The following is a 26,195-nucleotide window of genomic DNA, read 5'->3' as shown; positions in this document are numbered from 1 at the left end:
GTGAGGTCACGAGTCATTCAGCAATGTGAACAGCTGCCGTGTCAAGTGTTAACTGTTCCAGCTGTGTTTCCTCCCAAGACGATACACTAAAGTTCTTCTCACACCCAATCATGGGCACAGATACATGGTCACTTCACTGTTGAAAAGCAGATACAGTGAATTAAAGAATTAAGACAAGCAGACACACAAATCTAACTCAGTAAAGTATATTCTGATGCTCCATAGGGAACTCTGGATTTCTGCTCAGTTTGAATTGTATAATTATTTAACTCAGAGCCAACTATCTAAGTGGAAGACACGTTAAATGGCCTCGGGGCCAATTCAAACCCAGGTTTCTTCATTACTTTAATTGCATATGTGCCACCTGTTAAACCAAGTGAGCTAAACCAGCACCTGGAAGTTGGTATGTTATGTAATGACTAATGAGTTTCTATTCAGTTAATAAGATTAGTTGTTTGTGCTAAAAAACAAACACCAAGCAATGTCCTTCAGAACGTCCTAATCAAAATAGAGACTTTCTTAGTGCTTTTCTCCAATTTTATTTAAAAAAAAAAACACATTAAATATAATCAGAAACTTAAAAGCTGATGAGATTTTGTGATTTTTGTTTAAAAAAAATCACAAAACCATCATTTGGCTAAGTAATTAATCACCTAATCATTTCAACTCTAAATGGTTTCAAAACTTCTAAGTTAACACCTCTTTCTCTATTTGTCAACTTCTTTGCACCTCATGCGGTAACTGAGGAGCACTGAAATTTTTATAAAGTGATGAGCTATGAAGCTTAACATGTATACTTTTTAAAAATAGTTTGCTGTGCACATATTCTCACAACCAGTGTAACGACAATTGAAAGGGAAGACGAACATGGGAGCAGAACAGAGAATAAAGGATAAAGAATGAGAGAGGGGGCGTATCGGTGCAGTCCCTCATGCCTCCTGCTCTATGTACAGTGCTCATTCATCCCATTCTGGCTTCCTCCAATCACAAAGCAGCTTTCTTGCATGTGGGGCCTCCCAGCAGCGTGGGGCCTCCACATGGCTATGTCAAGTGCCAGACCCTCTTGCATGAGTCAACAAAGCAAGCAATAAAACCAACATGGGAGTAACACGGGAGATCCAAGTCGGGATCTATTTATTCACACAGCAGACAGTAAACTTACAGGAGAGGACTTCATGGTAACATCCGTGGTGATGGTATGAAAACAGACTAAATGCAGACAGGAGATGATACACCTGCAAGGTAGTTAAAAAAAAACACAACCACGAAAAAACTAACTCTTTCTTTGATGCTTCTTTTTCAAGTGAAGCACATGTTACATTAAAATGCTCATGCACAAGGATCAGGGTTGAGCATCTCACACTATGTCATGATGATGAATGAGACTGTTATGTGGCGCTACCTGGTACACGCACTGAAGAAGGACAGACTGCACTGAGCAAGCGTCACGGATTACGCTCGCACCAGGATTCTCAGCAATGACATCTCCGTCACAGAAGAGATGTGCTGTGATCTTTAAATAATATAGTGCATTTGAATGAGAACTAAAGGGTGTGAATACTCAGTATGAATTCACAAATGACTGTTCAAGAGATTCCTAAATGTATGCTCTCTATTGTGTGATGGCAGAATATATTATTGAGTAATCTAGGAACTAAAGTTCAGCCCTGCTTTGAATTTCTAGTGGAGCTTTTCCCACCGTGGTAGGCACTCAGTATCACTATAACTCTACAGATAAACCAGCATCTTCCCACCTACATGGCCACCTTTAGTGTAACTCCTCCACTCTCATGTGACCAAGCATACAGCCGGGAGGAATGGAAGGAATGTGAATGCAGGTTGGTTAATCAAGTGAGCACAACGCGACCACTGACACTGTCATAAAAATGAGCACAGGAATAAAAAGAAGCTTGCCAGTGTGATAAGTAGAACTACGATCTAGTGGTCATCATTTAGTGTGGCTAAAGGTTCAAGTTTGCACAACACCTTAAGTCACTTACTTTGACCTGAGTAGCTCGTATTCCATTATGTATATCAATTACACTATGAGGTAAACCTCAGTGACCTAGTAAGCTAACAGGATAAAATTACCAGTTCTATATAGCATTGCAGTAAAGTCTCTATAATAACAGGTAGTAGTGTTGCTGGACAACAAATCAGAAAGAGCCTGATTTACTTAGATTTGATTTCCATATGTAACGGAGGTAAAACTCACTGGAAAAGCTTATATAAGAGAAAATTACTTTGAGCTCTTCACAATATATGTTTTACTGTAAGTTGTGAATTTTTTTTACATGACTAAATATAATAAAACAAATACTGTATGTTCTACTTCAGATGATGAAAGAAAATATTCTATAACCTAAATGGTTACTATCTAAAATTAGGTTTAACCATATTGTAACGTAAGCCAGAAATGGAAAAAGACAGAGAAACTATGGACACTTAAAGTAAAATCATATAATTTCATCTCACACGTTGATGTCTGTTGCAGGCTCAAGATAGAGAAAGCAAATATTATTTGATCTATAAACTGTTCTTTTATAATACACATATGTATTCTTGGTGAAATTAACACCTCATTAGTTTACAAGGTCTTGTTATTAGATGTTTTAAGAGGTCACGCTATTCATAACTGAGCAAAAGCAAAAACAAAATACATTCTCACAATAACAACCCAACCCAAAAGAGCAAATCATTTGAATGCATAGCAGACAAAATCAAGCTCAAGGCTTCCTCTCCTTTCATGCAAAGATTTCTGTGCTTAAGATTGCTTTTCTGGCAGCATGAATAGGCACACACAGGGCAGCACAAATAAAAAAAATCAACATATTCACTACACAAATATACCCAGCTGAAACCCAGCCCAGGGCATCTTTAAATAATATGCATCCTAATTTAGCATGTGCTCTCTGGGGACGGGATCAGGATGCACACACAAATCGCAGCTGACACACCCACGCTTACACACAAGTGAGCGAAGCAGGCACACCGGGTGCACTTTATGTACCTTTAGCAAACACACACACGCGCAGATACTTAATTTAACGCTAATGTATAATTAGGTAGTCTCAGCAAGCACTGCTGTCCAACATGCTTAGATTTGTACCTCTCAAGAGAACTGCATACATATATTCACAGAAATATTGAAAGAGAAAACCAGAACATTTGTCCTTAAAAGTACTATTTTACATAATTTACAATTAAATCAGAAATTGCAACTTCATGCAATTACATGAAGGCACAACAGTGATGTTTTAAGAAAGATTGTATATACAAGATTGTGTATGCACAGACATTTATAATAATGTTAAAGCTGTTCCACCCATAGCAGTAACAGTGCAGCAAATTGCTAAAGTCCTTCTCCAGATGGCTTGCATCCATCTCCAAAACCAGTGCTTAATATTTTGTAGGTGCCATTATACTGCAGGTTTAACAACTGTCTCTAAGGTGTCCTTACAACAAAACAGAGGTGAATGCACTCTATACATTAAAGATGATGCTAGAGTTTAGGAGAGGCATAGGTGAACATCCCTAGGAGACCTAAAAGTGCAGGTCAGCATCGACTCCATCATAAAACAACCTTGCAGGAAATAAATCATGGGTTTCTTAAAGTTTTATGTTTTTTTGAAGAACGTACGTTAAATCATCCACTTCAGCTAAAGTTGTGATAGAAGTTGGATACAAAAAAACTCCAGATTCAACTCAAAAGTGCGACAAATAGTGCAGTGATAAATAAAAAATGACCTAGAACTGAAGAAAGACCTAGAGATCCTGTGTTTGTGTGTGTCTGACAGCCAAATCTTTGTGAGCTGCTCAACCTAACAGCAAACTCAGGATAATCTTTTAAAGAAATAATGAAACTGTCTCCTTTTTTAAATCTGAGTTGGCAAGAATTTTGTGTGTTGTTTCATGATACTGTCATGAAAAATGTCATTCAACTTCATCACTTTGTAACAAGCTGCTGAGATGACTCTGTCTGACCTGAGCATATTGGTGGAAAAAATCTGTTATTTGTTTTGGGGGGTTTTGAAACTGTGAAACTGACAATTCAAATGATTCCTAGAGAAATAAATCCATCCTCTGTTTCAGCATACGAGGTTCTTCTAAAGATTGCTCATTCAGGTAGTCTACAGAGATTTTTGAACTAAGCCAAAAATAAGACATCTACAATGAGGAAGTGCTGGTGGGCTTGCTTGGAGCCTTCAAAGGTATGCCAAGAGCATATCAGAGATGTTTGCTTATTTGTACAGTTTTTCTTACACGACTCCTTACACGGTTGTTTTGGGGGCTCCTTTATGAGCACTAGTAAGGTCAACATTACTACTGTAGCTTTCTATATAAGGTAACATTAGGTTAATACAGGGATGAGAAAGCTGTGGTAACTATAAAATAACCACACACATTAATTACTGCCAGTTTTGGCAAAGTCTAATAAGTGGAGAAGCCTGCAGCTTTTCACTGTAAACTTTAGGTCAGTGGTTCCGTAACCTCAGGGTTCATATTTCTTAGTCAGTCATAAATAACCTAGGCTCTTTTATCTTCTTTGATTGAACTTATTTGTAATAAAAAATCAGGTTGTTTTAAAATAAAACAAAGAGTCTATACAAGCCTCATCAGGTTAAATGTTAACTTTCATGATGGTATAATTAGAAAAACACTGAACAAGTATGACTTGCTTTCAATATTTGCCTCTAAAAATAAGAAAAGCACAGCTTAGGTCTGAAAAGCTGCATCTGAACAAACCACAAGACTTCTGGAAATGTGTTCTTTAGACAGATGAAACCAAAGTGGAGACCAAAGTTTCACCATAATCAAAATGCTATGTGTGATAAAAACCAAGCACAGTTTATCAACACAAACACCTCATACCATCTGTCAAGCATGGTGCCGGTGATCATTTGAGCTTGTTCTGCAGCCACAGGACCTGGGGGCACCTAACATTCATTGAGTTAACCACAAACTTCTCTGTATACCAAAGTAATATAGAGTTAAATGTGGGACCGTTTGCCCAACAACTATAGCTTGGCCAACTTGTTTGTTGAAAAAAATTACTCTAACCAATCATTTTTTAAATGTATTAATTGACATTATAGGGTGCCGAGCTGTCATAGGAGCTATGCAGTCAGTAGGAATTAACAGCTAAAACTACAGCTCCCCTAGGCTTCAATTTACAGGCTTTACAGCAAGTTTAACTTTATTGTTTAGCTGTCGAGTCAACATTTCTATTGCTTAACTTTGTTTCTACTGCTCTCACAGAATTGTTTTCAGCTGAAGCACATCCTTGGATTTGACAAGAAAGCACTAAAAACCTTGTCAGCACCAAACAGCAGACACGTGGTTTGGTGAACAAAGAGGAACATTTTCTTCTTGAGTGAGTGGAAACTAAAAACTAAACTAAAAGAGACTAAAAGTTGGGCTTACATTCACCAGATGATGCAACTTCAAATGATAAAGTTGCTCCATAAATTGTGTCAAATGAATTAAATCATTAAATTAATCTGACTGGGTAGTTTAATGGGTATGATACAGTACATGATGTAAATACACCTTGTTTTGATTAGCCTTAAGTCTTCTAGATATACACAAAACAGTGCTTCAAAATAAAAGCCCTACAACTTTTTTAAATCTTGGAACTCATTTGAACCAAAACTCATGAGCCACTCACAATCTACTTTGGGTCCAGCAGTTAGGAAACAATTCTCTAGCATACTTCAGCAAAATTTTAGAACATTTCTGGTCAATGTATCCAAATCAGTGATACAGTTTGTACTGTGAATGTACTGTGTCTACCTCTGTGTTTACACATTTGCTTGGTATGTGCTGACTTCTGTCCTGCAGGCACACTGGCTTTCACCCATAAAAATCAGGACAAGCAGTTTAAAGAATAATGGTGATTGATATAAGAAGAGAACATGTAAAAAAAAAACAAAACAACTTTCCTGCCGAATCAAGGCTTATGCTACTCTGTAACAAGTGCAGGGGACTGATGTAGGATGTCTAACTACATATGACAAAGTGGAGAAGCATTACAAAACTTCCTAGTGCAAAGATTTCCATTTAATAGGACCTGTAAAATGGTAAATTAACTCAAGTGTCATTCTTAGTCAGTGCCTAGGCTTCATTATGCCCTTTTCACTGTGTTTATATTCATCAAGTGCTTATAAAAAAGGGTAAATGCATTACAATAGTCAGATTCATTTGCTCATAAAGTCTTTCAGGACTGTGGATGTTGTTTAATTGTGTCTATTAATAACTGTGCAGTATTCTATGACTGTGAACACACAGACACATGGGCAATCTGGCTTCATTCATTTGCTTCTGATGTGTTAAGTGAAGCTGACAGATTTGCCTTTGATCTTTAGAAAGTACAAAACAATTAATTTGTACATGCAGACATGGCCCTTGCCCTCAAGCATACCCCTTTAGCTTCTGTCATTCTATCCATGGCCCAGAATTAACACTAACCTCTATTCAGGAACAACCTCAGGTCCCATAAACACCATCATCCACAACAGTAATGTATACAGTAATGTACTTCCTAAACATAGCAAAATTCACACAGAGGGGAAAATGACGGAGTTGTTTACTTATCTTGATGACAAAAAGTATAATTATTTGGTAATAACACATAATAAGAAACCTTTTAAAGCAGCGGTCCCCAACCTTTTTTGCGCTACGGACCGGTTTATGCCCGACAATATTTTCATGGACCGGCCTTTAAGGTGTCGCGGATAAATACAACAAAATAAAACTAATACCTGTACCGAAAAAAAGAAAATTTATTCATAACACATGTGAAAAGACCGAGGAAAACCGAGTAAACAATAAAAACGATAACAAAATAACGCTGAAAACCGATAAAAACCCTGAAAACCATACATTTCGCACCTGAACCTCAACTCTCGCGGCCCGGTACCAAACGAGTCACGGACCAGTACCGGTCCGAGGCCCGGGGGTTGGGGACCGCTGTTTTAAAGCATGTTGCTATCAGCAGTGCTAATAATTACAATTGTAGGATTTGATGACAAATGTTAAATATCACAATGGATCTTTAAATGTGAGGTTTTTGTTGATGCAATTGATGCAAAAAACTTACAAATGTATGATTTTATTGAAATGTTTGAACTGCCTAATCCCAAAATGTCCAAACTCATAACTTTGCTGATATCACTGTACAAATAAATCAACCTTTTCCCAACTCTTATCATACATAACCTCCACACCAATCAGTATTTACTTGCAAAAGATTTCATCATCTCACTGTGACTGCCCACAAGTGTGGCACTCACTCTCTTGTCAAGAAGATCTCAACAGAAGTTATTCCTTATTCTGTATATTCTGGAATCTTCGAGGCTTGGTAATCTAGCTCTATAGCATTTGTACCCTCTGACCTCTTACTGCTATATCAGATGGAAGTCAAGGAGGCACACCTCTAAGTGGCCTGCTTCTTAAGGCCATCGTGTACATAATTGAAGAATGAGTAATGGAGCTTGTGTGTTGAAACTACAGTATCTCAGAGGTAAGTGATGTCTGCCTGGATACAAGCATGGTTCTCATATACATGCATTCCATTACACTTGACTTTTCACTGCCACACCAATCCACCAAGCACCAAACTGCCTTATTTCTCATCACTGTTGGTAGCAATCACTGCAGGCCATAACATACCACAGCAGCAACAGGAAACCTTTCTGCAACTCCCACCAAAGGATAAACTACACAAGCTGAGACTAAAGTAAAGAAAGAGGCATAGTTTTCATGTAAGTTTACAGTGATATTAATAGCTTGTGTATTAGTGCCACTTTCCAGATGGAACTTTATGGTGGATCAAAATACCCCAACATGGAGACTGAATGCAGCCTCAAAGCATAACAGAGCCTCCACTGTGTTTTGCACAGTGATGATTGTAGACACTTACTGCTACACCTCTCTCCTGACCTCTTCTGTACATATTCATGATGATGACTCGAACCAAAGTTTTTCCTCCCTAACACCTGTTACCAACAATTTTCATATGAGTTCTTCTGTAATTTGGGATGCTTCAGCCTCTTCTCCTTTTTTTCTCTTTCACAGCATCCACAATATGCTGAGACATGCCTATTTTGTGGCAAATAACACTTTCAGAATCACTTTGCTGTTGCAAAAATACAATTTTCTGCCTATCAATCTATGTTGTCTTTGGCATTTTTATAGATTTGACTAATTGTAAAAAAAAAACTTTCACATGCCACTCTAACCTGCTCCCAAAATGTTTAATCTGTCCACAATGCCACGCACATACATACATGGCAGGAGTTACATACTTTCTCATGTCTGACTAGGAGTTACAGTACCCACTGATTTCCAATCCTCTGCAAGAATTTCAGTTTCAGTCCATGTGTTTATCTTATAATCCAAACTCTCTGATGAACAAGATGGAAACAGATTATGAAATTCTGATATGATGCTCTTCTTGAGCTGAATGTTGCCTCAGTGATTTCATACAGAAATGTTCTGACATGTTAGACAGTCATTAGACAAAAATCAGAAAGTTGGGCTTTGGAATAAAAGGTTTTAAGGAAATCAAATGTTCTATCTTTTTTGTTTCCTGACCACTGGTAAGCATTTTACTTTATAAGAGCCACTCGTGTTCTGCGCTGGTCTTTTGTCATGTAAATCCGGTGACCAGACAGTCTCTCACCGGCTCATCGCCACCACTGTTAGCATTTTCCTCTTCAACCAGCCACAGCAGTTATTAGGAAATAAACTTTTTGCTGTACAGCTATCATATTCATTATGATGCATCCATCTTTAGATTTCTATAGATCATACAGCAATCTATAAATATGTAGAATACTTTTGATGATGTTACACTGTCTTCAAAAACCTCTCCCTCAACTTTTCTGAGCCATGCAGAGGGGAAAACCATAACGTCCCTTGCGCACATCAGTGCACCGTAACAGAAAAAGTTACCCCCCCCCCCCAGCAGCAGAACATGAAATAGTGGTGTGCTGCAGGACATAATTCTATTTCTGAACGCACAAGCCCATCACACATGTTGTTATTGTGAGTCCGATTCCCTGGTTTGGATCCCAAACTACCCACGGTCGCTTCAAAGCCCCTGGCCGCCCTGTGGCAACATTCAACAACACTGTGGCTACTCCTTGGGCAATGTGCTGCAACTTCCCATCGCCAAAGCTTTCCAGCGCGTCCTGAGAGAGATACCAATGAAGTACCCTAACAAAACACCCCTACATCGTGGGGATTAGAGAGGCCAAAATGAGGTGAACACTGAATACGGAGGGGATATTGCACAAACTGTGCAAGGTGCAGATTCACCCAGTAGATCATATCTGTTATCGCAGTCTACTTATGTTCTGAGTAACTGCACTTCAGAGTAATACGAGAGGTCCGCTGGCTCACACATGCACCATACAAGAAAAAAAGAAAAAAAGAAGAAGAAGATTTAAGTGAGCGCTTTACCTTGCTTGGATGGACCACAAAACAGCGAAAGAAGACAGAACAGCCAAATTGTACTCTCCACCGCCATGTACAGCCTTTGATTTCCACCAGTGGGGTAGCAGCTTGAGTCTATACAACAGCTATACCGTTATAGCGACATTCATATGCTGGAATCCGCTATTGTCTCCGCCGGTGCGTAAAGGAGTCTCTGAGAATGTTTAGGGTTCTTTGGTTAACAGTCTCCCTGGTTTTCCTAACAATAAGGTTGCATTAGTCGGGGGAGAGCCGTCGTGTCTCTCGGCGCTTCAACGCCATGTTGCGAACGAATGTTAAGTGTGTGTTGGCCGCGGGTCCTAACACAGCACACACACACACACACACACACGTGCGCGCACTTTCACGCACACGCACGTTCACCAGACACTGGCTGGCTGGTCGTCGCTGGAGTCCTGAAAAGCTGTCGGTGATTTTAACACACCCTTACTTCGTCCTTTTTTCAGCCCCATGCTTTCCACTAAGACTTTATTGGTCCGGAGCGAATGCGTTGTGAAAAGCACCTGAAACATCAAATCTTTCGAAATACATGTTTATTCCAGGCGTTCTCTCTCTCTCTCTCTCTCTCTCTCTCTCTCTCTCTCTCTCTCTCTCTCTCTCTCTCTCTCTCTCTCTTTCTGTCTAAAATGATGAATTCGTTAGAGTTATGCCACAGTCTCTGCAAGAGAAACACCAAGTGTGGAGAATGGTCTGGCTAAGTGGTTATCTGTAATGACTGCTAATGCGTTGCCCTGAATGAACCCGATGTCGGAGCCACTTGGGATGTTTATGTGCGCTCATACATCAAAATACACATCAAACGTTAACCTTAATCATGCAACATCTACACTCAGTCATTCATGCACGCAGTATTTCTTCGTTTTTAATTATTTTTCTCCATTTCTTGTGTGTGTGTGTGTGTGTGTGTGTGTGTGTGTGTGTGTGTGTGTGTGTGTGTGTGTGTGTGTGTGTGTGTGTGCGTGTGCACCTTTGTTACCTACTGAATGAACGCCCGTGTGTGATAAAGCTGGTCAGTGTAAAGAAAAAATGGAGAGCTGGAGAGACAAATGTGCACCCAAAGCAAGTGCAGCCAAGAGGAGGAGGTGAGGAGGAGGAGGGGGCGTTGGTGGTGTGCATCCCAATCAATCAAACAGCTCGCCTCCTGCTCCGGGTACTGGGGGAACCACTGACTTCTGCATGCAAACACATAGCAGGAGCCAGCTGGAGCCCAGCCTTCCCGGAGCAGACAAAGACTCGCCTCGTGCAGCGCGCTCAGCATCACTGACACCAGCAGCATCCGCACATACACTACCATACAGAGAAGCGCTGAAGGAAAAATAAATAAAATAAAAAGCACATGCTTTACCTGTTACATGTGGCTATACAGCAGTCCGAGTTCACGCTATAGCTGCTAATTACACTGTAAAAATCCATAGCGCCACATGTAACATTTGATGTGACATAAACTGCTAAATTGCTTGCTTGAATGAAAAAGAAATACCACCGTGATTCATTGTGGGTTCAGCTTATTCCATAATGTGTGGTTTCAAAGATATAGTTGACTCTCAAACAGGATCTACAATATATATACAAAGGATTCTTTCTATAGAGGAAAGACAAGCAATCATAAAAGGCTGTAATGAAGGACTTCCCTTTGGTAATAATATCTTGCCCAGCCAGATTTCTGCTCTCAGTGTATTCATTTAATACTGATGGGAGATTGATTTGAGCTGATGAAATGAAATGGGATGGATGTATTTCCCAGGTGTCTGATTAAAGCAAATGTCTGGGCCATCGGATTATGTGATTGCACTGGAAAACTAATAGCACCGCTGTGTCCTCTGTGATTGTGGTCAAGCTGCAATTTCCCTGCTTTTCCCTTTTCCTTCCCAGCTGCTCTGAAATGATGAACACAAACTACCAGCTTCTTGCTAATTAAGAGTTTTGGATATGTGCCTCCATCAGTGACACTGTGTATGTGTGCTGAATGTGGACCTCTTATCAAATGAAAGCAGTGTGTGTGTGCTTAGCAAAACATGATTATACAATACACCTGTTTGTTGCATAATTCAACATTCATAAGTCTTACCTGGTGGAAGGGATGATCCCCTTTGCTTTAACCTATGTTTTTGCTTTTTCTTTTTCCTTAAGTTTAACCTGATTCCCTTAAACCACAAAACCAAAAGAACATGCAGCAGCAACAACTGAAACATCATCTGCAACTTGTTACCCAACAGACACAGCTGGTCACGCACTCAGACTGAGACTAGTTACTCTGTGATTGAACGTCATCCTCTCATTAAGTAGTTTTATCTGATGCGAAAATTGTGTGCTCTGGGAATTATTACAGAATGTCGTTCCAGCAGGCACAAGTTAGTTTTCACTATGAAATAAAAGCCAGGATACCAAAAGACAGAGCAGGCCAGCTGCTGATGAAATTATTTACACTTTTGATGCGTTGCCCACTGAGACCAATTAGGACAGTAAATTTGTCTGGCTTAAGTCAACAACAAGAGGTTTCAGTAGTTGGCAGTAGAGGTAGGCTGCCTTTGCTGTGTTTCTGCGAAAGCAAATTAGGTTTTTCTACTACAGACAGTGTTGTAATTGGTTGGTGAGGAGCTGAGCAACTGCGCTGAACTCCACAATATGTTCATCTTGTTAACTGCTCTTTTTACATTATTGGAAAACCTTTTTTGTTTTTAATAGGTAGTCCACGCACACTGCCTCCAGGTTGGCATTTTTTTTAATCAAACTACCTCAATGCTGTTTGTTTGGTGGGTTTTTTTTTGTAATATTAACATTAGTATTGTAGTCACCATTAAAATAAGGTTCTATATATATGCTTATACTTTATGTATGGTATATTTAGGATTTCTTTTTAATTTGCTTTCTACCAGTATATTAATGTTGCCTGACAAATATACTAAATATATCATCCTAAATGTGTATTAGAGCAAAAGTCAAAATAAAACAATGGGGGCTTTCTCTTTTCTGTCTATGAGCTACAGGCTTATTTATGCAGCCTGCCTCATGATGACAACCTGTTTATTATTTATTAAGAAAAAAATACTGCTCAATTTACCGCTGTTGCATGTCCATTATAGGTACCCATATCCAGTCTGTGTGAACATAAGATAAGTGTATTTTTTACTTTAGGGAAAAAAATACACTTCCTTCAGTGTTTTTCAAAGAAATGTATACTGATATCATCACAAGGTTCATTAGCTACTCTGTGGTCCAGAGTAGCTAATGTGGTTGTAAACTATTCATATGCCAAGATGATGTATGCACCATTACAAGTAATTATTGTGTGATAAATATGTATTTTGGTCTTTATGAAAATGCATTTATATGACCAAGTAAAAGATTTGGAAACTACTATTTCAGTTATTTCAAATGCTTATTTTATTACTGTCATTTTTTTTTTTACCAGGGTGAGCTATGCTGTTTTGTGGTTCATTATATACAGCAATCAATAAGACTGTGTAGCAGTCAGTTACCGCCACAATTGCTTTTTTGCTTCTATTATTATTATTATTATTATTATTATTATTATTATTATTATTATTATTATTATTATTATTATTATTATTATTATTATTATCATTAGTAGTAGTAGTAGTAGTAGTAGTATTATTAATTAGGAGTCATTTGATCAAAGAAGTATTTAAAAAGGCCAGAAAATGATCCTGTTTTCTACAGCAAGGCTCTGTTTAGTTTTATTTAACCATGCCAGTATTAAAGAAAGTAGTAAGGAAATGAAAGCAGTTTTAATTAAGTTAGAACAATTATGACAAAAACATTACTTTGCTTCTTTCCCACATTGTTCATGTCCTTGTCTCTAGACCACTATGGCTGGAGTCTTGAGGCTGTGTGGTTTGTGTATTTAAATGCTGAGTACAGTTGCCCCCACAGTGACTGTCTGTCATCGTCTTCAAGGTCAGAAACACTCAGTTCCATCTGACAGCAGAGAGTCTCCTGAATAGGTAAGGAAATACCAGAGAAAGACTGACAGACAGTGCCCCCATCTGGAGTTTCCTGGCAAATGATCACGTCAGTCCCAGACTTTTACTGCATGGTCCATGTCAATAGTACATATATATGTAGTGTTTTTTACATTTCAAAAACTACAGTTGTCTGTGACTTCTCCTGCCTTTTTCTCCGATTAACTTTGCCTTCATATAATTTTTAGATTCAACTAAACCTTTATATTATTTGTACAACTAACGAAATTGTACATGCAAGTATGTCTTCCACTTCAAGTTGGGTTTAATCAACTACAGTGAAATGTTTAGAGAACAAACACTGTATGTTACAGTCCATGGTTCATGTTTGTAAATGAGGTTGCTGTATGACTGCCTTACCACAATGCTATTCCACCTCCTTCCACTGGAGGGGTGCCCTCCACATGCTTGGTCTGGAGGAAAGTGTCTCCATAGAAACTAAGACAACGGTGGCACATGGGCTTAGAGGCTGACTGGGCAAATGGTTTTTCTTTTGGAGGACAATGACACCAGGGTGCACTGGCGCTGAGTTGCAATTGAGAACATCAAGCAGAGATATTGAGTGTCAAACAACAGACACTCATTTTTGCCCAATTTAAAGTGCATTTACACACCCAGTAATGAAGATAAATAAATGTATTCATGCATTCAGTACGATACAAGATGACTAGTGAGTGTTTGTGCACTATGCTGTGTGTGTGTGTGTGTGTGTGTGTGTGTGTGTGTGTGTGTGTGTGTGTGTGTGTGTGTGTGTGTGTGTGTGTGTGGTGGTGGAGGCTTATACTTCCACCTTTTAGTTACATTTTTAAATGAAATATTAGCACAAAATTGAAACAAAGTCTAACAGGTTACTTTTTTTTTTCAGAAAATAAAACACACTTTTAAATGAATAACATATAACCTATTATTTACCCATACAAATGTTTGTCATATTTATGGTTTTCTTTTGGTTTAATTACAAATATAGGAAGCAGAGAAGAAATTTTCACTCAACATAAGCATTTATGATAACATGTCATTGGATCCTTCATTTCCTCTTTTATGCTTCTTATCCACGTTTTTCTCTCCTATCTCTGTTATTATCTAGTTAATATCCTGCCTTTTATCTACACCCTAATCAAGTTGATGACAAAACATGACTTCCCCAAAAATTGCCCACTGTGTTGCAACAGTATCCCGCTGGCTAATCTCATGTAGGGAAATCTGACCACCACTCCATAGAGGAAGCAGCCCCTCTCTTAATTAGCTCAAAAGGTAGACGGAATCAAAATCTCAGCTGAAGATTATGGGGGGGGGGGGGGGGGGGGGGGTTGTTTCTTAAAAAGCTCATCCTAATGACATGATATTAATGTCATCTTAATGACAGGACTAATAGGATGAGCCTGGGTTAGAATAAAGATGATTGAGGCAGAGTGAGGGATGGAGAGACAAAAACAGATAAAGAAAAAGGAAAACGAGACCACTCACAGTCGACTATACTGTACATTTCTTTGAAAGCCCAATAGCATGATGGCCTTAGAACCCCCTCGCTAAGCTTGTCTAGACTGAAACTGCTTCAGATTAATATTAATGAAGTGAGAGGACAAAAAATTACAGAGGTGTGGAGAGTGACAGTGTCAGATGAGAGACGTGAGAAGGGACAGCTTATTAGCTTTACATCTTTAGCGGGCTTGATTTGACAAGTGATGGCAGTTGATTACAATTTAGTTTTAATGATATGGTGATATATTGCAGTTCTTTTTTGTTGCAAAGAGAACACTAATTTAGACTCTTATGGCATAAGGCAGATCTGTCTGCTGGCTCTGACAGCTAACACTAATTTGTTTTCATTTACACAGCTACTACAGTTCAAGACATACCCTAAATTAAATTTGGAAATCCAGCGTTGCACTTTCTGTGTCATATAACTGCTTCCTTTAAAGGGTTAGCTGCAACATGGCTGAAAACAGTATATAGGTATCATTTTCTGAAGTAAATTAACACACTTGTAATAATAACATCACAACAACAAGCTTAAAATTGGATCCTGTATATCTAAAAGAAAATCTTGATTTTTGAATGTTTTCTATTTGATGTCTGCACTTTTTATTTAGTGTTCATTTTTACAACTTATTACACCCATGAACAAGTTATCTGTGGTATTATCCACAGCTTTTACAAAAGACAAGTTACTGTGCTGTAGGAAAACATTAATGTATTATTATATTGTCATTTTCAGAATAAAAGTTGTCATAAACTACACACCAATTATTTTCCTTCCAATTTTGTAAAAATTTCTTGTTATAAAATGACATCAGGAGCACACCAGCATGTGATTGACAGATTATAGCAGTTTTTGTGTCTCTTTCTTACAAATGCAGTCTTATTTTTCTCCTCAGCTGCTCCCATTTAGAGATCGCTACAGCGGATCATCTGCCTTCATCTCACCCTATTCCTAGCATCCTCCTCTGTAACACCAACCCCCTGTCCCTCTTCAGTGCATCTATGAATCTTACTCATTTCATGACTGCAATCATGCCATTTTTTTCAGTATCAGCTAACTTCAGTTGATTTTATGACTTTGGTATTATTGTTTGAATCACTTTAGTGGTTTTGTTGCTTAATTAGGAAATAAATAAAGCCTTTTATAGAGGTACACAAAGACAGTCTTTTGTTCTGTTTTATACTTCTCAAGAATTAAATAAAGACTAAATCTACAACACACTACGGTTAGAATTTATTACTATTACATGAGCCCTGTTTTTGGAAATAACTACCATTACAGTATGCTACCTTGACATATTTTTTATTGTGAAAAAATATTTTCTGGCCCACACTTGCCTAAGAAAAAGCAGACAGAGAAAAATCAAATTGAATTTACTGTACATTGTGTGATCAACTCACCAAGGTTGACTCTGACCCGAGATGCATCATGTCAGATACTTGAAGGACACATTTTTTTCGTCCGCCTCCTTCTTTGTCTGCCTCCACTGACTGGTTTCCTGTTACTGAATACTGTTGGAGGACACCTTTTCACCTGCCTGAGTCTTGCTGTTGAGTTCAGCGTATCAAACTGAGTCGTCTGTATCAAACAGTGTCGGGGGCAGCCTATACTAAAGATGTGATGACTTCTGAAAATGTCGAGTTGAAAATGAAGTGAACAGACTGAAACATTATCCTGGGGAATTTGCTCATGAAAGTCAAGATTGATCCCGTGGTTTGCATCATAAATACTTCACTATTAAGTAAAATAAACAAATAGATGCAGCCTTGTTGGTGGATCTTTGCATAATATTCATCATTAAAAAAAACAAACGAATTCCCCTCTGAAATCGTCAGCTCTTTAAATGACAGCAACTATGCAAAACTATGATCTTTAATCTTTAATTTTTGTTTGGAATATTAAAGGTTAATGAAGCAACTATGCAAAACAAGTTTGCATAGTTGCTTCATTAACCTTTAATATTCAGAACAAAATTAAAGATTCATGACGAGGAAAGAAATTCAGATTCTTTATGCTTTGTAAGGTCTCCAGGCTTCCTTTAAAACTACGCCCCACAGTAAAACCATGGTTCAACAAGATAATGCCCCACTATGAACAACCTAGTAATGCAGTCCTAGTATATTAATCACAGGTAACATTTAGTGTCGATTAAGTGCTTTTACTTTAACATGCATTACTATGCAAAGGTCATGAGCCACCCCTCATTTATTTATATTTTCTCATCATTTTTAAAATGTGACCTGACACAGGATCTGAGAGAACAGATGGATTATCTGGTCTTTCAGTTGATCCACCGAAGCCTCATCAAAAATGGTTTCAGTGGAAGGTGGCTGTCAACAAGCCATTCTAGAAGAATAAGGAGAAAGGAATGGGACTTACCAAATTACTCAAGTAATGAACTGAAAATCTGACTGTAACTGTGTTAAAGAAGAAAGGTGACCATACCAAATATTGGCGATCAAGCTCGTTACAATTATACACACTCTGCTTTCATATAATGTATGTATGTATGTTTGCACTTTTTCTTTAGACCCGAGTTAGACCACTGTACCTATTTCTCATTTTTCTAACAAAATATAGAAATAGAGAAATTATCTATACTTTTACTTGGGAAAGAGTTTAAAGGTATCCTGGAAGGCAAAGATAGAAGAGATCGTTTTCCTCCAGTGTCGGTTCCTGCAGTGAAACAGCACCCCCACCTGGAGAGCTGAAATCATTTTAGTGTTTAGGCGAACAACTATCTCAAGCTTCACGCTTAGGTTTAGAAAGGAAAGTGTCCCGAATGGTGGTGTTACACCACGCAGAGTTTGGTAAAGCTGGATTTCTACATTATGAAGGAATTCCCTCTTGTCTTTTTTTTTTCTTTTCTTAAACAGCGTACAATTATATATATATATTTAAACATCGCCACTGCTGATGTGATTAGAGGTGTGACCTGATTAGACGTTTCCAGTTCACAATTAATGTCTGCAAGTTGCTTTAGGACAACTGTAAATACTGAGGAGGGTGGTTAACGCCACTTTTGTTTTAGCAGCGTGTTCAGCACCATGGACAGAGAGCCAAACAATGATTGGGTCAACAATACAACGTCAAGGATTAGAGTAATCAGGCCATTGGTCTGAATCAAAGTGACAGCAGATTGAAGCACGGTGATTGGCCGACAGACAGCATAGTTAGGATCGATTCCTGTAGTCATACAGAGCAAAACAAAGTCTTGAAATAGTTTAACAGTTTACCTGTAGATTCCGTCCGATTGGATTTCATCTGTTTAAAGCGAAGGTGAAGCTTCGGTTGTAGAGCACGTTAAAGAGAGGAGCGGCTGCTCTCTGGAGGAGGTAAGCAGATTATGTTTCCTGCCGAATCCGTAATTCCTGGCTCTGCAGTTCAAATACATGTGCAGGGAATGTGTGTTGGAACATTTCATTCGATGAAATGCGGCTTGCTTGTTGATCGTCACTGGGTTTGGGGGCAGATTGCCTGATTTATGTTTCTGTTAAACCGGAAGGACTAAAGTGTTATCAGCACCACTGGGACATGACTGGGAGAGCACACACATTAAATCCCCCGGCAGAATGTCGACGGAGACGTGAATTTGTAACATTCTCCTTCCTCTAAAGTACACTGTGTTTATGTGGCAGCGATGTAGAATCCATTCCTTCACCGGACTTCCTCCGTTGCCAGTGACATGCAGTTGAAACGCATGCAAAGTGCTATACACACTATATTAATCTAAAATGTTTTCTAACTTCACAGGCTGAAAAGTCTGAAAGAGGGATTACTCGAAACAGCAAGCTTTACAGTATTTCCCAATGGCCGGTCAGTAAATAAACTGTGACGAACTGAAGTCAAAATTAAAACATTACTCACCCGGATGTATTTAGTGTTATAACTGGTATTGAACTGTTTATTGCAGAGCCAAATTTCCCCCCACTGCCTGGATTCATTCCTCTCAAGCCGTGTTTCTACCAAGACTTTGAGGAGATCCCTGAACAGCATCGCAGCATGTGCAAGAAAATGTACCATCTGTGGATGCGTAAGTGAATAAAACTGCAGTTATATGTTATATGTTATTTTTTTGATTGTCATGATGCAAAGCTGTCATGAAAATGCAACTCCTATACAAACTTCCGAGCTTATGTTTCAAGAGAGAAACTCTTTTTTTCTACCTTGGCTATAACAGAAAAACAGAAAAAAATAATTTTCCTGAAGGCCCCATAAAGTGTCTTATCCTCTGTGATCAGCTGATGATAACAACTATGAAACAGAAGGGCAGTGGTTTACAAGGGTCCTTTAGGTCCAAGAAGATTTTTTATGGGCTGTGGCTGTAATGTCCTGACTGGTTTATTTGTTAATGAGTCACAGCACTGACCAGATGGCCTTGGTTTGAGCAGAGCAGTAACAGTAAAATTGTGTTGAACAATCTTTGCCAGGAGCAGTTTCATCAAAGTTTACTGCACTATAAACATGAAGTACAGTGGTGTTTGCGACATTGCTGTACTCTGAAACTTCCTGCCTGTTCATGAATTCATGTAAGAGAACTGAGGGCAGGAGGAAGGGTGCGAAAGAGCTCAAAAATGATGTATCACTGACACAGGAGTCAGTGTCAGAACTGCTATAAGGAGCAGGGCAATACACCAATACGCAGTAAAAAGTATTAAAGGTGAAACAAGATTGTTAATACTTGCAAACAGTTTTGGTCAAATGAGACAAGTTCAGAAGTGAATTTTGTTAGTTGGGGATTTGGCAAAAGGGCCATATTGTGATAGGGGTAAGATGAGAATCAGTAAGTGTTTTAAGTAAAGATAGGGAGGGATTCACCAGTAAAGACTGTGAATATAAACGGTTAAAAAACATAGTTTAACTGTGACATTTTCAAGGGAAAACTGTAAAGAATTTATAATTTTCTTTATCATCATTGCATTATATAAGAAAACAGATTAAGAGAATCCAGAGAAGTTTTTGACCACAAGGGACGAGGCTGAGAATCAGTATGGGAAGGCCTGCAGTTCAGATCTGTCACCCACTGAAAAAAATTGGTGCATTGTGAAACAAAAAATACAATAAAGGAGACCACACATTTTTGAGGAGCTGAAATCTGACATCAGGCAAGATAGTGAAAACATGTAGCTATGAAAGCTACAAGGGTTGGTCTCCGCTGCCTCTCTAACTCATTAAAGAGATTGCTGCTAAAAGAAGAGGTGATGCAACACAGTTGTAAACATGACTCTATCTTGAAATGTGATACAATAAATTTAAAACAAGTTCTAAAATCAGTATTACAAAAACAAAACCAATCAATTAGTTTCAGCATTTGAGATGATTTTTTGTGTATTGCAGAAAGAAATACATGTTTTAAATGATTTACAAACATTATATTCTTTAAATATTTACCTTTTAGGTGCTATTTTTTAAAGAAAATGTTATAGCAGGAAATATGCATCTGTCACACTGAAGAATTTATAATTGCTCTAAATTTCTTTTTGCGTGCGACTTAAAAAAAAAAAAGATAAACATAAGCAGGTATTGAAAGTCCCAATCTGCTCAGATTTTTGCCTTCTGCCATGATGCACACACGGCTTGTTATTTTTGTGCTCGAGTACTTTTTCTTCATTTAATTTGTGAAAATCATTCTAAGCTAACAGGAATTTTGCTGTGCTGTGCATTGGGGAAAGTGTTTTCCAAATAGCTGTCATGTGCCACCTGTGCAGTGCTTCACTTTTTTCTCTTTTTCTTGTAAAGTTTTTCAAAATTTCCCCAAAGACCAACATTTGAAACTGACATAGAGTTCTTGTTTAGTTTAAAAACCAAAACTGGAATGTGAATGCAGAGGCTGAAATGGAGCCAAGTGTTGGTAATAGAAAATGACTTCAGCTAAAAAGTTATTTGTGGCTGTCTCCTCTTTACTTTTCCAAACTGGTCCATAGTTATGCATGTTTATGTATCAGACAGGTGTTTTTTAGGGCTTTTTCTTTTGCATCAATGCTTGATTTGTTGTTATTGTTGTTGTTGTTGTTGTTGTGTTCTTACAGTTAACAGTGCCACACTTGTTGTGAATCTTTTTGGCTGCTTTGCTTGGATGTTTGGTGGAGGTGGTGTGACAAACTTTGGCATGGCCATCATCTGGGTCCTCATGTTCACTCCTTGCTCATATGTCTGCTGGTTCAGGCCCATCTACAAGGCCTTCAAGTAAGTCAAACATGAAGTAATACAATAATACGAAGCACTGTTTTTAACTATGTTAGTTGGAATGAAGTTGTTGTGTTATGTTTTAGATGTCATAGTATTAAGACCTTTTAAATATTATGTGTTATAGTTTCACACAAAAATAGTTCATGGTTGTTGTTGTTTTTAGCCCAAAATTAAGAGAAGTCTTTGAGATGCAGCTTTAAATGAGAGGTACAGATGTCTTTTCATATAAACAGGAAAAGGACATGAAATTTAACCCCTCTGGGTAAGGACCCAACTCTGACAAGGCAGCTCAAGATCCATCTATGTCACGATTCACAGGGAAAGAAAGAATTTTCCAGTTGTGGATAGCTCCCTGGGTCACTTCAACACACTATTCCATAGAAACAGTTAGCATTTGCAGTACATGAACCTTTCATAAATTGTTTATAAGATGAAAAAATGTATATATACTCTTTCATTTATGAACATGAAAATTGGACATTGTTAAATATGACAGAAAACAAACATAAAACAAACTCACTCTGAGTCTTACATAGATTAAATGCTAACGAAGCTGAATACACATCTAAAATAGTGGTCTGCTCTTGTTTTGTCTTTAAGCTAATTTGTCCTCCATTTTTGTAAAGTGCTGAGTAGCAACAGGGATAAATGTCCCTTCAGGGACAGAAGGACACTCAGAACATTCTCTAACCTTTCGCTGAAGGGTAGTGCAATTTTCATATGCTCTGCTGACATGAATATATTGTCTCATGCGCTGACACACTACATGGCAGCAGCATGTAGTTGCTGACTGGGCTGCCAAGAGAGATGTTGATGTCGAGTAGGGGAAACTGTCTTTGTTTAAAACAGTAGATGATGCAACATGTAGACATACAGTATATAGCACTAAATTTAGCTTCACAGATGTAACTGCTTAATAGTCTTTTTTTTTTTGTATTCTTCACAGGAGTGACAGCTCTTTCAACTTCATGATCTTCTTCTTTGTGTTCATGGCTCAAGTTGGGATTAGTGTCATCCAAAGCATAGGCATCCCAGGATGGGGAGTATGGTAAGACTGGGCAGAAGTGTCAGGCACAACTTCACTTACTTTCAAGGTGCAGAGAAGAGTATAACGTCTGAAGAGAATAAAGCTCCAGCAACACTTCTAATATAAATTAATAACTTTATTTTTTGTTTAACATGTTTTGGGTTGTTGGCTTAATGGTAACCCTAACGAAGGTTACAAACCCAAACATGCCTGTCATACTCAAAGAGCAGACGGGACCCAAACGCAGACTTAGAATGCAGTTCGTGAATTTATTTTCAGCAGGGGTGACCAACCTGGGTCAAGACACCTGAATCAAATGATTAGTTCATTACCAGGCTTCTGGAGACTTTCAAGACATGCTGAGGAGGTAATTTAGCCATTTAAATCAGCTGTGTTGGATCAAGGACACATCTAAAACCTGCAGGACACCGGTCCTTTGAGGCCTGGAGTTGGACACCCATGATTTACAGTGATGTGTTACAGTGTCTTTCTGTGGAACCTCCACAGATCCTATGCACAGTATACAAGCCGATGGTCAGATAGATTTCACTGTCTTTAGACTCGATAGCAAAACAGTTCACACTCACACGGAAAAATCCTCTTTGAGGAAAACAGAGAAGACTCCTTGAAAGAAGAGAAACACACAAGGACCCAGCTGATAAACTTACAGAACAGGAGTGAGTATCTACCTCTACTGAAGGAATTTTCTCAGTATTTGAAGGGAGCTGACTGATCACCAGATGAGTAGTAGGTGAGTTGATTACTACAGGTGTGCCAGGCTGGAGGGCGGGGCCTAAGAGGATCACACCTCTGAAAGGTAAGGTGTTGTTACCACACACACACACACACACACACACACAAACAAACAGAGAGAGAGAGCGCACCAAGGTGGAGAGTGAGAAAGACTGACAGAAGTACCAGGAGGACTGAAGCACTATGACAATGTCGGTCAAACAATATATTGTTTCTGGAGCGTTATCCTCTTCAGAGTCACAGTAAACTATAAACTTATATACTACTACTTATATATGTCATATACTGTATATCTAATTTGTTTACATTTGACTTACAATGTTCAAATTTGGAAAGGCATATTTTTGTGTTTATTAATCTATTCAGATATTTGTTATGAAAATTACAATTATATTTTGTATAGTTAACTGTTCTGACACTAAAACAATTTAAACTTAATTCTAAAACAATAAATGGTATTACACAAATGCCACAGACAGTTTGGCAGACATTTTTACCAGCATACGTGCATGTTTGATCAATTGCTGTGCAAATAAATCTGAACATTAAAATTGGACATTGTTTAATATGTCAAAAAACAAGCACAAAAATTAAACAAACAGTTAATCCCAACAAGTGTGTTTTAGGTGCATAAATAGTTTAAGTTCAGGTTAGTTGAGATGTATTTTTGAAGACTTTGTTGCTTTCATTAACATGACAGTGATGGACCATCAGATATGGCCCTCGTATAACTTTTATGATAGTCCTGTTATTAGATTTTGAGAGGCTGTTAAAGCAATCCTCAAAATGTCACCTTACTCAAGCTGATGATCACAAATTAATATTATGACAGTCTCCATAAAGTTTATAAATGTCACCATGTGCAATTCCATACCCTCATGCATAAGCTATAAAACTTTTAAACTTTATACTAAAGTATTTAAAGTCTACAAAATCATTGCCATTTGACAGCCTGATGTTCAGTGGTAATATGAGTCAGTCCAATAGCAGATTCCTGTAGCGTTAAGATTCTAAAATTAAATCCTCTTTTTTTCATTGCCGTAATGGTCCTTTCTATCTTTTTCAGTGGTTGGTTGGCTACTATCTCCTTTTTCAGCTATAATATTTTGATCGCACTGATCATGCTGGTCCCTACAATCATGTTCACTGCTGTGGCCTGTCTGTCCTTCATTGCACTCACCAGGGTAAGACTTTTACTGGTGCATTACTTCAAGGGAAGAAAGTAGATAGGTATTTCTTATAAAGGCTAATTCTATTAAATTGAATTTTTCAAAAATTATTTATCTGTAGCTTCAAGGCCATGTTCATTCCAGAAATTTGATTAATTTTATTCATTCCTGCAGAGCAGCACTGTTGGGTTTACCACTAAAATGAGAATCCTTTTAAGTATCTACAGCACTATACAAATGGTTTAGGTCTACAGAATTAAGGATTAGGAAATAAAGTATCTAATCTATGTCAGCATCAACTTAAGTAATTAAACCTACTTTACTTTTAGTCTATAATTGCTTCTTGATAATGACTTGTTATTCCACTTTGAATGCAGATCCATAATTTCTACCGGGGCAGTGGGGCTAGCATGACTAAAGCTCAGGAGGAATGGTCCACTGGAGCCTGGAAGAACCCTCATGTCCAAGCAGCAGCCCAGCAGGCTGCCATGGGTGCTGCAGCTGGAGCAATGCAGGAGCAGTACTCCAGCCCGCAATACAATGAAAACCAGATGTAGAATTTCAAGACAGAAGGTCAAGGACATGAAGTCACAGCAATGCCAAAGGCTGAACAACCAGGCTGTGAAGATCTTAACGATCTCTATTGACAGGGTTGATTCTTAAAAAGCAACTCTTTCTTACACTATGCAAACAAATAGCTCTTAACATATATAGGAAGCTGGAATTTTGCCTTCCTCTATTAAAGGACATGCTAATCATTTGTAGTCTTTTACACGTGTTTCGTATGTGTTTTTACTCTTCAAATGAAAGTAGTTTTCAGGACGTAGTAGCTCCATTCTATGAGTTGGATATTAATATGTCAATCTGCATGTTTTTGTAGCAAGTTTTACAAACGAGGTCAAAAAGGTTATAACCACCTTTGAAGTATTTAAATGAACGTATTATTATACTAATGTACTGTTAGAATGATGAACTATTTAGGAAGTTGCTTCATCTTTTCTTTTTTGACTTAAACCAAAGATCCAGTGTCACTTTGCAACTTTATATTAGATGATGCTACTCTGTAAAATCTAACTAAAACCTCATTAATGCTTCTATGCAGTTCATCGGGGATTGCACTGTAAAATCAAAGGAAGCTGCAGTACTGAATGGTGTATAACTGTTACAGTAAGAAAGAGTATTATTACAAGCCTTCAGGTGGAAATATATTTGGAGGGCCCTCTTTGATGTCCTTGGTGCTTCTTGTTGACATGCTTATTTTCCACCAAAAAGCATCAGATTTACATCACAGGTTTAAATGAGTTGTAATGGTTATTTTACTTTTAGAAAAACAAAAAGCATTAGATATCTGACATGTGTTCTGATCTTCAGTTTGTCTAGAAAAGTCACTGTTTTGTATTGAATGTCAATTTAGGGTGTGCCCATTTGTAAGATGCAAATGTACCATTTGCCAGAGAATCAGCCTCTTGCTGTTTGGCAGGTTGACCACAGAGAGGCGCTGATGGTTTTAGCATGAAATAAAAAGCTCCAACACTTACCAATTACCTTCATTTATCCTTCACAGATTACAGTCTGCACTTATTGTATTGGGTTATTTTGTCATGTGCATGTTTTAGCTGTAAGATTCTTTTTTGTTGTTGTTACATGAATCACACACAAACTTGTATGGCCTGCTGATCAGGCCACATAAGCAGGAGTAGGATACCCCCACAAGCCCAAGAAGTGGAATATGGGATTAAAATATTATTGCTTGAAATCATTCCAGGTACAGTTGCTGGTGAATGGCATGGATTGTCACTCCAAATTCAATGTATTTATTTATTATTTATTTTTTTTAAAGAAGGAAACAAGAGCCCTTAGGAAGCTTCACTGTCAGGTATCATGATGAGCAAGCAAACACATATCCATTTTATGGCTTGTAACAAATTATGTTTCCACTGGAAATATATACTATATATACTGGCATGGTGATACTTTACAATACAAAAAGGATTTTCTTTGGCTGAAGTGAAAGACCAAAGTGCACCAAACTTTACTATATAAATGCAGGCTGTTAACTTTGTTCTAAGATTTTCCTTCCACTGATTGCAAAT

The 26,195-nt window shown here is 38.1% G+C and overlaps 2 protein-coding genes across 2 annotated transcripts in view; one reads left to right on the top strand and one right to left on the bottom strand.

Annotated features, from left to right (window-relative positions):
• igdcc4 (immunoglobulin superfamily, DCC subclass, member 4) overlaps positions 1–9,932 on the bottom strand; it is a 59,161-nt gene extending 49,229 nt beyond the window's left edge. Inside the window, exon 1 of the mRNA XM_085382980.1 lies at positions 9,466–9,932. Within this exon, the coding sequence (XP_085239106.1) occupies positions 9,466–9,532 (67 nt within the window). The 5' untranslated portion in view covers positions 9,533–9,932. The remainder of the gene's footprint in view (positions 1–9,465) is intronic.
• Positions 9,933–18,159: 8,227 nt separating this feature from the next.
• Positions 18,160–25,620, top strand: scamp5b (secretory carrier membrane protein 5b). Its single transcript, XM_085410942.1, has 7 exons — positions 18,160–18,299; positions 18,718–18,780; positions 18,878–18,997; positions 20,994–21,150; positions 22,100–22,201; positions 24,000–24,117; positions 24,480–25,620. The coding sequence occupies exons 2-7, from the start codon at positions 18,774–18,776 to the stop codon at positions 24,657–24,659; spliced, it is 684 nt and encodes a 227-aa protein (XP_085267068.1). The 5' UTR covers positions 18,160–18,299; positions 18,718–18,773; the 3' UTR covers positions 24,660–25,620.
• Positions 25,621–26,195: the final 575 nt, after the last annotated feature.

This window comes from Rhamphochromis longiceps, linkage group LG1 (assembly GCF_057381845.1).
Source record: "Rhamphochromis longiceps isolate RC_006_pf linkage group LG1, R_longiceps_female_GT1.1, whole genome shotgun sequence".
Classification (NCBI taxonomy): Eukaryota; Metazoa; Chordata; class Actinopteri; order Cichliformes; family Cichlidae; genus Rhamphochromis; species Rhamphochromis longiceps.
This window is presented reverse-complemented; position numbering and strand designations above follow the sequence as displayed.